We start from the raw sequence: 12,131 nt of genomic DNA, 5'->3' as shown, positions 1-12,131 counted from the left end.
TGAATTAAATACTTGGAAGTATATTTGTTTTCTGATAACGCTTGGACTTACTATTTTGATGGCTAGGATAAATTCTTAACTGTTACCTTTATTTTTCCAAACCACACCTGCATCCAAAAGAACTACCTCCATGCTGTATGTGTAGGAACTAACACTTAAGTGCGTTTTAGTCAGCCAAATACTTAAGGCAAGCCTGGCCCAAATGTTTATTCTTAGCCTCCATACTAAAGAGCTGTCCCGTCAGCAGCCTTCATTGTGAACTTTACTTCTAGCTAATAAGGCACATAAACAAATAAGACTCTTGCAGCTGCAGACTCTTTTCTGGGTCCAGTTACTGCAAGTCACACAACAGTCCACAGCCTTCTCTGATTCTTTTTGAACAAAGAGTGTTCTGCAGCTAAGTAGCAGGTGAGTAACTAGTGAAGCGTAAAACTATACAAGGAAAAGAGATTATTTACCTAGAAGTTATGCATATTGTCTCCAGGACAAAACCTCTTCTGATCCTACAGATAAGGACATAAATAAAATAGTTTATTGTGATCATTATCCATTGGTCTCTTTCCACAACAGCATGCTTTCATGGCTAAAATAGGCATGAAGAAAAAGCAGTATTGTCAGTATCAGTGCAATGAATTCCAACATATAACCATGTTGAAAACTAAGGATAAAGACCAATTCCTATTTATGGCTCTTTTCACCCCTACACTGTATAGGCTACTGAACACATAAGAGACATTCTCAACACCTTTGTGCATGGACTGTCTGCAGCTACTACTCAGAAAAATCAGTGGGTCATGGAATTAGATACAAAATTTTAAGGCACTGCAGTTTAGCTAGGGCACAAAATAGAGAGCAGATATGAGTGAGGCACTGTAAATACATAATTTATATAAAAATTAAGGACAAAAACCTCATCTAATTATAGAAATTGATATGTAAACATGTGGCCTTAAGAAAAAATCTCTAGCCATAACCACTCTGTCTGCACAGAGGTATTCATGTTCCAAGAGAGTGATGGAGAATAAGCACTATAACTTGAAGAGGAACAAAAAGTCAGGAACAAAATCCACCCTAAGGTAACAAATATGTATAGATCATATTTATAATAGCTGCCTTTTAAACATCAGTATATTAAACGGCATGAAGGTCTTTGAAAAACTCCAGAGATAATTTGTAGTATAATTGCTTAAAATGATGAGAGCTGTAAGAGGAAAAACCAAAACTGCAACAATGTAATGTACAGATAGCTTATTTTTTTTCCTCTGTACAAAGTCTAGACAGGTTGCCCTAAAGCTGCCAAAAGCCCGTCATAGCCTATCAGTATTGATCATTTTTTCACCAGATAGTTCTACAGTATGGTACTGTGACCTAAGGTGTGTCTTTCTGTAGCTATGAAACATCTCTCTGAATTGCTGCAGGTTATAAGATGCGATTATTTTAATAATCTGAAATTCCATTTAAAAGATACTTTACTAACGTCCACATTTACTAAGCTTGAGGGGATATACTTTGTGTCACTTACATTTAATTAGCACATGCCAAAACGGAGTTGTCAAACATATAAGTTACAATATTTGGCATTTGGCCATACTTCAGGAAGGTGAATTCTGGTAACTTGTATTTTGTATAATTATATTTAGCAAATCACTGTTTTGTACCTCTCTGGAGATTATCTTTTTCAACTTTAAAAAGATGATAAATTCAATTATATTGACAAGTGAAGAGAGCTCTTACCAGTCAGGTTAAATTGCATGTCTAACAAAAATAATAGTAGCTAATTAAAGTACCTGAAACTGCTTCAAGGCTTAGAATGTACAAGTATAGACCTGCTTTTAACCAGACAACTTTAACTTTTAATAATTGACCTCAGCTACCAACAAAAACCCTCCTACTAATAATCTTTAAAACATTTAGTCATCAATGACCTTGTCAAAACTAGAGCATCTTAAAGGTATGTACAAATAGGTTCTTATAGGGTACCCAGGACAGACCTATTTGAGTGTGCTGTAACTCACTATGCAGAATGTGTTATATAAACAAGGCTTATATTTAAAAACCAAAATAACCTCCTCCTGGAAACTCTTCCTGAGGCTGGCAAAACAGACATACAACAGGTTGAAGTACATCGGAGAGGGGAGGGGGGAAAGGAGTGTGCTTAATCAACAGCTATACTATTTGTTTGTTTTGAAAGGGGAGATTCTTCTAGAAAGCTAATCTTGTGGAGCAGTTTAAGATGAAACAACAAACAAGTGGTCTCACATTCATATTGAACAAACTGTTTTGACAGTGTTCAAAATTCATTTCATGCAGAGTCAGAATGCTTGTTTTACCACTTCTTATAAATCCATTAAAGTAAGATCTTTTGAAATTAAAGTACTAGTTAAAATCCAAAACATTCTTGCTATATGAACAAAACCCAGAAAGTTTCAAGTTCCTCTAGTAGCTAGGATCTTGCATGAGACTACCATGTGCCTCAACTCTCTAATTCTCATGTAAATAAAACATGTCAAAAGAATATATTATAGAATTAAGTTCAGCTGAAAATCATGATGCTTTTTATTATGAATTAAGTTTAAAAAAATTGTGCACTTATATTTCAAACAATATTTTACAGTCTTATCAAGTAACCTGTGCCACTACCACATCTTCAGAACACAACAGTTAAAATAAATATTTTAATACCCTGAATCTACTATTATTTGGTTAAATTAACCAAGATAATGTGTCAAATAATGAAGATGAGCATTTAATTTGCAAGGGGAGCTAAGCTAAAAGTAATGCAATTTATTCTTGCCTTAGAGAATGTTGAAGGAAGGGGGAAGAATTTAACCTTTTTATAACACTTGGAGTACAACGCAGAAAGATCTTCCTAGGAGGTTTATCACTGACAGCTTCAATCCTGTATAATATTAAGCTTGCCTAGACTAATCTCATGACAGAATTTTTTTGTATACTGACAGGATATTCTAACAATGCAGTTACAATTCTACCTGCACCAACTTTAAAAATTAGTCAAAAAATTTTTAGACTAATGAGTCATGAATAAATATAGTTCTTACTTTAAGACTTTTTGTATATAATTACATGTTTCAGAATAATATATGGTAAGTCTTATTTGGGGAAAAAATTAGCTTTCAAATCTAAAAGAGATTCTCCTTCGTGTTTCTGTGAAGCTAAGTTTAATATTGTCGTGGTTTAACCCCAGCCGGCAGCTAAGCACCACGCAGCCGCTCGCTCACTGCCCCCCCCCACCCCTGGGATGGGGGAGAGAATCAGGAAAAAAAACTCATGAGTTGAGATAAAGACAGTTTAATAGGACAGAAAGGAATGAAAAACAATGATAATGATAATAATAATAATATGACAATAGCAATACTAAAAGAATTAAACTATACAAAGCAAGTGGTGCACAATGCAATTGCTCACCACTCGTTGACCGATGCCCAGTTAGTTCCCGAGCCGCAATCCGCCCCTCCCGGCCAACTCCCCCCTGTTTATATACTGGGCATGACGTTCCATGGTATGGAATACCCCTTTGGCTAGTTCAAGTCAGCTGCCCCGGCTTTGCTGCCTCCCAGCTTCTTGCACACCTGCTTACTGGCAGAGCACGGGAAACTGGAAAGTCCTTGGCTGAAGATAAGTGCTACTTAGCAACAACTAAAACATCGGAGTGTTATCAACATCATTCTCACTCTAAATCCAAAACACAGCACTGTAGCAGCTACTAAGAAGAAAATTAACTCTGTCCCAGCCGAAACCAGGACAAATATCAGATCACAAATAAACAACGAACATAGGGGATAAGTAAATTAAAACCCACCACTGAGTACTGCCAGCTATGCACTCAGAGGAGGGGGAAAAAAATTCAGGTAAAAATCCTATCATTTTCAAATCATTGAGTCTTGTCATCTCTTTCATTGGAACACAAAGCTCACTGCCTTTGTACTCGCTTCATCTGGTGCTATTAAGGTCAGATCAAATGGATAGCTAACCCTACGCTCAACAGTAGCCAAAAGCAGATATTTAGGAAGAGGTAATAAGAACTGAACAAGTAAACGTGATCCTTCACCCAAGCACTTGCTCAGCCTTCCACCATTTGTAGCTCAAGGACTTCCTTAGCTGGACTTGGTATCCACTAACCTAGTAATGCAAATGGCTTTCTCTTCCCTCAAGCTGCCCAGTTTCCCACTGAGACCATGATTCTTTTTTTATATCCACAACACCCTACGGTGAAGTATTCCACCACTTAATTGCATACTGCCTGAAGAACAACCTTCTTTTGTTTAATGACAATTTTCCAGCTAGTAAGTTCATTTGATGACACCCAGTTCATCTACTGGAAGGGGCAGTGAATATTGTAATGGGAAGACAAAACAAAACTCATCTAGTTTCATAATCTCTGATCTGTGTAAAATATGATAGGTTCTAACATTTTTTTTCTTCTTCCTTTGTCCATGGCAAGATTGCAGCTCTTCTCAAACTGAGTGAGAAAAGTAAGATCTTAACTGAAAGCAGTAAGAGATAAAACTTCTATCATTTTTCCTCAATTCACAGAAATTTGGGTGAAATTTCATGAGAAAATTAAGCTTAACTGGCACTTTCTGCCTTGAAAAAGGCCACCTACTTTCTCTCCTAGTCCTCACTGTGCAGTCCTTCTTTCCCTTGTGGTGGCTGTGGTACTCATCTCGCATGTTAGTGAGCTGATTCAGGTCACTAAACAGACAGAAAAGTCTCCACTCTTTAACTGAGTGAGTTTTCTGTCAACTTGGGAGAGCTGAGAGTTGAAAAGCACTAGCACCAGCGCAAGGAATAACAAGATTGCACAGCCAAGAACGGGAAGAAGGATTTGGACAACTTTCAACAATAGTGAACTGCTGTATCAATTCAGTTTTCTCAAAAAATCTGAACTTAAATGGTAGCCATTACACAAACGGTGGCCTATATGGGATTAGGTAACACCAGTTATATTTTCTGGCAGGCAACTATTCAAATTACTTAATCTGTACCACAACATACACTAATTTATACACTTCACGTAAAAATCAAGATTTTTCTAAGATTCAGTGAGACAGCAACACCTGTCTCTAATGATGGATAAAATGGAGAAATAAAAACTAGCCTTAAAGTAACAACAAGTCATAATAAGAGCAATTACTTTGCTCACAGAAAAGGCTGTTCAGCCTCTAGTGCAGGTTCACGAGCCCTATACCAACAAAAGATAACATGTTGTAATCCCAATAGTGGCTAAAACAGATTTCAAGTAAGTTCTCCCCAGATCTCACTGTTAGGTTCTTTAGTGTTAAGAGTAATTCAAAATATTGCAACAATTCAAAATATTTAACCAAAATTCTAGATACAAATGCAGTCTCCCAAGTGATGGCTGTCATTCCACAGTGAAAGTAAACACAGATAAAATGTTGGGACCACACCGTTTTCACCCCTTTCAGAAAATGACTGAAAATTACTGATTAAATCTTTCTTAAGGCTGAAAAGCCACACTCTGAACAGCTGCTAGCCTACTGGTGCCTATCACTAAAGACATGATGTTCTTGTCTTTGCATAAATTTCATGCAATGAATTCTGAACAATATTACTAGAAATACTTTCAAGTGATCAGGAGACTAAACTTCTTGGAAGTAAAAAGCCTACTTCAGAATATCAAGAAGGATATAATGGGAAGGATGGAATGGCAATCTCTTAAGTTGTGAAGCTAGTTTGCATTATAAATGCCAAGAACGTATATTGGAAATGAACACAGAGTATGGTTCCTAGCTTTGATTATGAGAATGCCATTTGAAATAGTGTCAGAAGCATTACTAAAGTGAGGATAAATGGCATGTCCTGCTTATCCTCTATCCACAAGTTCATTATCTCATACAGAAAGATTATTCAACGTACTGGCTGCTACTTATATCCTTGTATTGGGTTTGCATGGCAAGGTTTTGGTAGCAAGGGGGGTACAGGGGTGGCTTCTGTGAGAAGCTGCTAGAAGCTTCCCCTATGTCTGATAAAGTCAATGCCAGCCGGCTCCAAGATGGACCCACCGCTGGCCAAGGCTGAGCCCATCAGCGACAGTGGTAGCGCCTCTGTGATAACATATTTAAGAAGGGGGAAAAAAACGTGCTGCACAGCAGCAGCTGGGAGAAAGGAGTGAGAATATGTGAGAGAAACAACTCTGCAGACACCAAGGTCAGTGAAGAAGGAGGGGGAGGAGGTGCTCCAGGTGCCCCAGCAGAGATTCCCCTGCAGCCCATGGTGAAGACCATGGTGAGGCAGGCTGTCCCCCTGCAGCCCATGGAGGTCCACAGGGGAGCAGATATCCACCTGCAGCCCGTGGAGGACCCCATGACGGAGCAGGGGGATGCCTGAAGGAGGCTCTGACCCTGTGGGAAGCCCACACTGGAGCAGGCTCCTGGCAGGACCTGTGACCCCGTGGAGAAGAATCCACGCTGGAGTAGGTTTGCTGGGTGGACTCGTGACGCCATGGGAGACCCATGCTGGAACAGTCTGTTCCTGAAGGACTGCATCCCATGGAAAGGACACGTGGAAAGGATCCACGCTGGAGCAATTGGTGAAGAATTGCAACCTGTGAGAAGGACCCATGTTGGAGAAGTTCGTGGAGAACTGTCTCCCATGGGAGGGACTCTACGCTGGAGCAGGGGAAGAGTGTGAGGAGGCCTCCCCCTGAGGAGGAAGGAGCGGCAGGAACAATGTGTGATGAACTGACCCAAACCCCATTCCCCATCCCCCTGTGCCGCTGGGGGGAGGAGGTAGAGAATTCGGGAATAAAGTCAAGTCCGGGAAGAAAGGAGGGGTCGGGGGAAGGTGTTTTAAGATTTGGTTTTATTTCTCATTACCCTACTCTGATTTGATTGACAATAAATTAAATTAATTTCCCTGAGTCGAGTCTGTTTTGCCTGTGACGGTAATTGGTGAATGATCTCCCCCTGCCCTTATCTCCACCCACGAGCCTTTCGTTATACTTTCTCTAACTCTGTCCAGCTGAGGAGGGGGAGTGATAGAGCAGCTTGGTGGGCATCTGGTATCCAGGCAAGGTCAACCCATCACAATCCTTGTTTTCTTTTGAACTATAGTTCAAGGCCTGCAATTCAGTGAGTCCTCCAACAGCATTCATAAATAGAAACTGTATTTGTATTTTCTAATCTTCCAGTTCTTTCTTTCCTTCACTGTCCTGTACCAGTTCTCATAAACACTAATGGTCCTAACACTTCATCAGCAAGCTCTTAAAATACTCTGCAGGCACAATCTATTTCAAACCACCCAAATCACCTAGGCATACACTAGTCTGCTTTTTCCCTAGGCAAAGCTGAAATCTAGTCGCTGTTCTCAATTATGAAAATCATGAGATTTCAGCGCTCCTTCTGGGTAAAGATTAATACAAAAATTCTTAAAAATTTCCCCTTTCTCAATATCAACTATGACTAGCTTTTCCACTTTGTCAAGTAAACAAACAGCCCTTCTCTTGGGCTTCTCACAACTATTGAGGTACTTAAGAAAAATCTGTATTGCTCTTGATAAGTCTTGCTAGTTGTATCTTACTCTGTACCTGAGTTTTCCAGATTTTGTCTCTACACTCCCATTTTACAATTTTGCACTGATCCTTAACAACCTGTGAGGCATTCAAAAGCTCAGGATTTAGCCAAAGTGGTGCCTTAGTACACTTTCAATCTTCTGCAATGAGAAACTGACCTTTTTATCTGTAATAACACCTTTTTTACTTATATCTTCCAGATTTTACCTACCAATTTCAAATCTATTGACAGTTGTCTTCCTGTAATCCACCATTTTAACTTAAAATAGTAAATTCATTTTTAAGGCTTTAATGCAGGATTTTTGGCACTTATTATGTAGGCACTCAGACATTGCTTGTCGTATCTCAAATAGCTTTGCAATGTGATATATGTTTTCATCACTCCTACAAAAAAAGAAATTGAGGTACTTTTCCTCTTATTCAGTGGGAGAAAACAATCACACAACTTTCTAGACTCCAACAGTTCTGAGAAATTGCAGTGACTGGAAAGCTAAGAGCTAGATCTGTTGTCCCTAGGGTCCTAGTTCTCTGTTCCAGCAATTTGGTATCAAAAAGTAGTATTTAAATAGTTATACTATTTAAGACGTGAACACAGATTACAGATAGTCATGGTTTAACCCCAGCTGGCAACTAAGCACCACGCAGCCGCTCGCTCACTCCACCCCACCCAGGGGGATGGGGGAGAGAATAGAAAAAAAGTAAAACTCGTGGGCTGACATACAGATAGTTTAATAGGACAGAAAGGAAGAAAATAATAATAATGATAATAATAATAATGATTAAAAAAAAGGACAATAATAACACTAAAAGAATTAGAATATACAAAACAAGTGATGCACAATGCCATTGCTCACCACTTGCCAACCGACGCCCAGTCAGTTCCCAAGCAGCGATCCACCCCTCCCGGCCAACTCCCCCCAGTTTATATACTGGGCATGATGCCATGTGGTATGGAATATTCCTTTGGCCAGTTTGGGTCAGCTGTCCTGGCTGTGTCCCCTCCCAACTTCTTCTGCCCCTCCAGCCTTCTTCTGGCTGGGCATGAGAAGCTGAAAAATCCTTGACTTACTATAAACACTACTTAGCAACAACTAAAAACATCAGTGTGTTATCAACATCATTTTCCTACTAAATCCAAAACACTGCACTATACCAGCTACTAGGAAGAAAATTAACTCTATCCCAGCTGAAACCAGCACACAGATGCAGATGTCTTCCACATAACTACAGGTGTTATTCTAATAATCTTTCATTTTTTCCCGTAATATCAGTTCTGTTTGCTAGGAAAGTAATAAGCTTGAAAGTTTCTCATAAGAACCATTAATCTGATAAACAATTAAAACAGGAAAAAAAAAGACATTTCTATCACCATTCAGCCCTTACATCATTTTGAAGTAGTTTTGTATCCTTAGAAGCCCAGGATTAATGAACTGATACGACAAATCAGATGGTATCTTCTTCAGTTTCTCTTCTGCAATAACCATCATCTTTACTTATATGCTGAAACTGTAAGCACCTACAAGACTAACTTCTAGGAAGTTAGTCTTCCCTCACAATTGTGGTTTTGGCTGCTATGCTTAAACTGAGGGGCCTGGGAATTGTTTCTTGGCTCTAAGTCCAGTACGTACCCTGGGGATATGAAGACAAGATATATGTGTGCAATAGTCCTCTTCCCCTTTGCTACACTTTAAATAGAAAGGAAAGCTGGGCATCTCAGCTGCAGTGGAGACATGTTACCAGACAGTTTCAATGTAGTCTGCAAAGGGAATTCTGTTGTAACCTATTTAATTATCTCAGTGTGCCTCATCCACTTGCTCACAGAAAGCAGGCTTCTATCAGCTTTCTCTTAATTGATTCTGGCAACCAAAAGATTAAAAGATTCTGTATTTCATATCTTCCTCAGAAAGCCAAATTAAAAAAACCCCAAACCTTTGTGATGATAAACAGTCTGAATCTTACAGGAAATCAAGTAGTTCAAAAGATCTTAAATAATTCGAAAATTTTCCTAAAAAGTCCTGAAATTTGGTAAACGTCCTGCTTTCAAACAGAATTCGGTGGTATTCTTCCTGGGGGCTCAAACCTGCCTAAAAGTAAGGTTTCGATCCACCTCCAGTAATTCTTGAAATCGACAACAGTCTAGTCTGAAGGCTATCCAAAGTGAAGGGGCTTGAGAGTTATACTTTCTTAAAGTCTGAGTTTGAAAAACAATGAAAAGACAGGTTATCTGATAAATACATTAAAACGAGGAAAACACATCAGAATATGGTTTTAAGTATCTATATATTCTATACTAACCAATAAGAAGAAGGGTTCCAACAGCTATGCCTCCACCTGGAAACAAAACAAAATGAAGAATAAAGTAAGACTACATTTTAATACTATGTTAGAGAACAATTAAGTTTTCTTAGTTTATAAGTCAAAGAAAGGTGATAACGGGGAATTTAAAAATATAAAAGTGAACAACATTTTAATTACCTTTGCAATACTTCCTACAATTCTCTATTATGAAATAATTATACATTACATGTAATTATATATTACACATTACAATTACTTTCACAATATACTGTACTATCATCATTGTGGTAAAAAGATCCTGCCGAGCTCTACGCAACTACGCTCAAGTACTACAATAATGATGTATGGTCTGAGCCAGTGAATTTTTACTTGGATAACTCAAGTGAGTAAACATTCTCCAGATTAAATCCTTATTAATCACTACCAAGGGATATTCCTTTGTACCAAGAACCATGTATGTAAAGTGACCTACTAAGAGGCTAGCAAATTCCCACCCAAGTCAATGAGGGAAAATCCTGGCTCCACTGGTTTTTATCTTATTACTGAAAACAGATATGGCAATAAGACAGGTAGGATTTCACCCAATGAAACCCGGAATGACAGATCATAAACATCATAACACACATCTGAAAATAAAAAATACTATTAAAGTCTTTTATAGTATGTCTTGGACATAAAAACAACTCTATGAATGCAGTTGATTGAAATATTTGTTCAAAAATAAAAATACATTTTGACAGATTTATACATGGCCACTATTGTTTTTCTTTCTTTTTGCTTAAACAATTACAATTAATGCTTATGTTCCAATCACAGATGACTGAATGAATAATAGACAGAAAAGAATACTCCCAATATGTTCTGATACATAGATTCCTATCCCATTGATCTCAACAGTGTGGAGGACCAGAAAAAAAATAATCTATGAACTCCCATCCTGACTGCTTTATTTCCTCCTCAAAGAGACAGCAAGCATAATTATGTAACAGTGGTTTAAATGGTTGTCCCAAGAAGGAATTTTTACAAAGACGGTGAAAGAAGAATTCATATTTTATTTTAGGTGAAGAGTAAACTGGTTTATAATCTGAATTTCAAGACTGAAAATAGTGGAATAACTTGAAATCAGACTACAAATGTTTTGTTGAGTAATCATATAGAACTGTGACAGGAAAGCTAAAAATTCCTGAAAGTGTTCAGATGGCCAGATGTAACTAGCCTATTGCAGTGTTTTGCATGAAGGAAACTGCAGTATGCTGTTTATGTCTTCTGCAATTACATACTGCTTTTAAAGCAAGTTAGGAGCAAACTGAATCACATCAGCACAATATCCAAAGCTCTTGATAAAAGAAGTCAATTCTGGACCGCATAGATGGACTCTAGTGAACAGGATAATTCAGTCTATCAATTTAAGAGCTCATTAAACTTCACTTGAAATTGATTCCAATAGGGATTGGATCAACTTCTTAATCTTTAGCTCTGCTGGTGGGACTATGAATGTCTGTAGCACCTGTAATGTTGATATATACCCAGAACAAAGAGAAAAAGCAAATTGCTCTCCCATAGGCCAAAAAGTGCTAATATTTTTGCATAATAACACCTGAATTAAAACCACAACAGAATCACTTTGTCATCACATCATGATGTACAATTTGAGCAGTACATCACAGTGCAAATGTCTAGTCAGCTACTAACTTCATAGTTGTAGTTCAACACATCACAGAGTTTTTAAGCTATGCTCCTGAGTCAAGATGTACAAATGCCTCAATATTTACGGCAAGCTTATCAAGTAATCAAGCATTTCCTAGATATTTTACAGAAACCCAACTATAAGTACTGTTTATCGGAAAGTTAGAATCACTCATGAAATCCCCATGTTCTAATCCACCAATTTTTGTTTCACTCTATTTGTTTGGGAGATAAATGCAAATGAACCCAAAAGACGTACTATGAGGGAAAGGAGAAAAAAAGACCAAAATCAGAAATCATACAGATGGTTGATACAAAGTATGCTTCTAATATTCACTGCATTCAATTGTTCAGGCAGACAGAACACATGGGTTACTAACAACAGTTGTTTAAAACTAGCATATGTTCTACACTGCACATAGAAAAAAAAAAAAGCTCAAAATTATGAGATTTTACCAAATCATAGCTTGACATAGAAAAGACAATCAAAACAGCCCTAAGTAATGTATTACCTCATGGCAATAAGGACTTAAAATCTTGGTTATAAAAAGCTCACTTGTAGCCATCAGAGAAGTAGTGTCTCTTCTGCTTTTAA

General features: G+C 38.0%; 1 protein-coding gene across 1 annotated transcript in view; it reads right to left on the bottom strand.

Moving 5' to 3' along the window:
* ELP4 (elongator acetyltransferase complex subunit 4) overlaps positions 1–12,131 on the bottom strand; it is a 157,934-nt gene that overhangs the window by 141,954 nt on the left and 3,849 nt on the right. The window contains exon 2 of the mRNA XM_050897013.1: positions 9,848–9,883. Within this exon, the coding sequence (XP_050752970.1) occupies positions 9,848–9,883 (36 nt within the window). The remainder of the gene's footprint in view (positions 1–9,847; positions 9,884–12,131) is intronic.

The sequence above is a fragment of the Gymnogyps californianus genome, chromosome 5 (genome assembly GCF_018139145.2).
Source record: "Gymnogyps californianus isolate 813 chromosome 5, ASM1813914v2, whole genome shotgun sequence".
Lineage (NCBI taxonomy): Eukaryota > Metazoa > Chordata > Aves > Accipitriformes > Cathartidae > Gymnogyps > Gymnogyps californianus.
The sequence above is the reverse complement of the archived record's forward strand: the minus strand, read 5'-3'. Positions and strand labels throughout refer to the sequence as shown.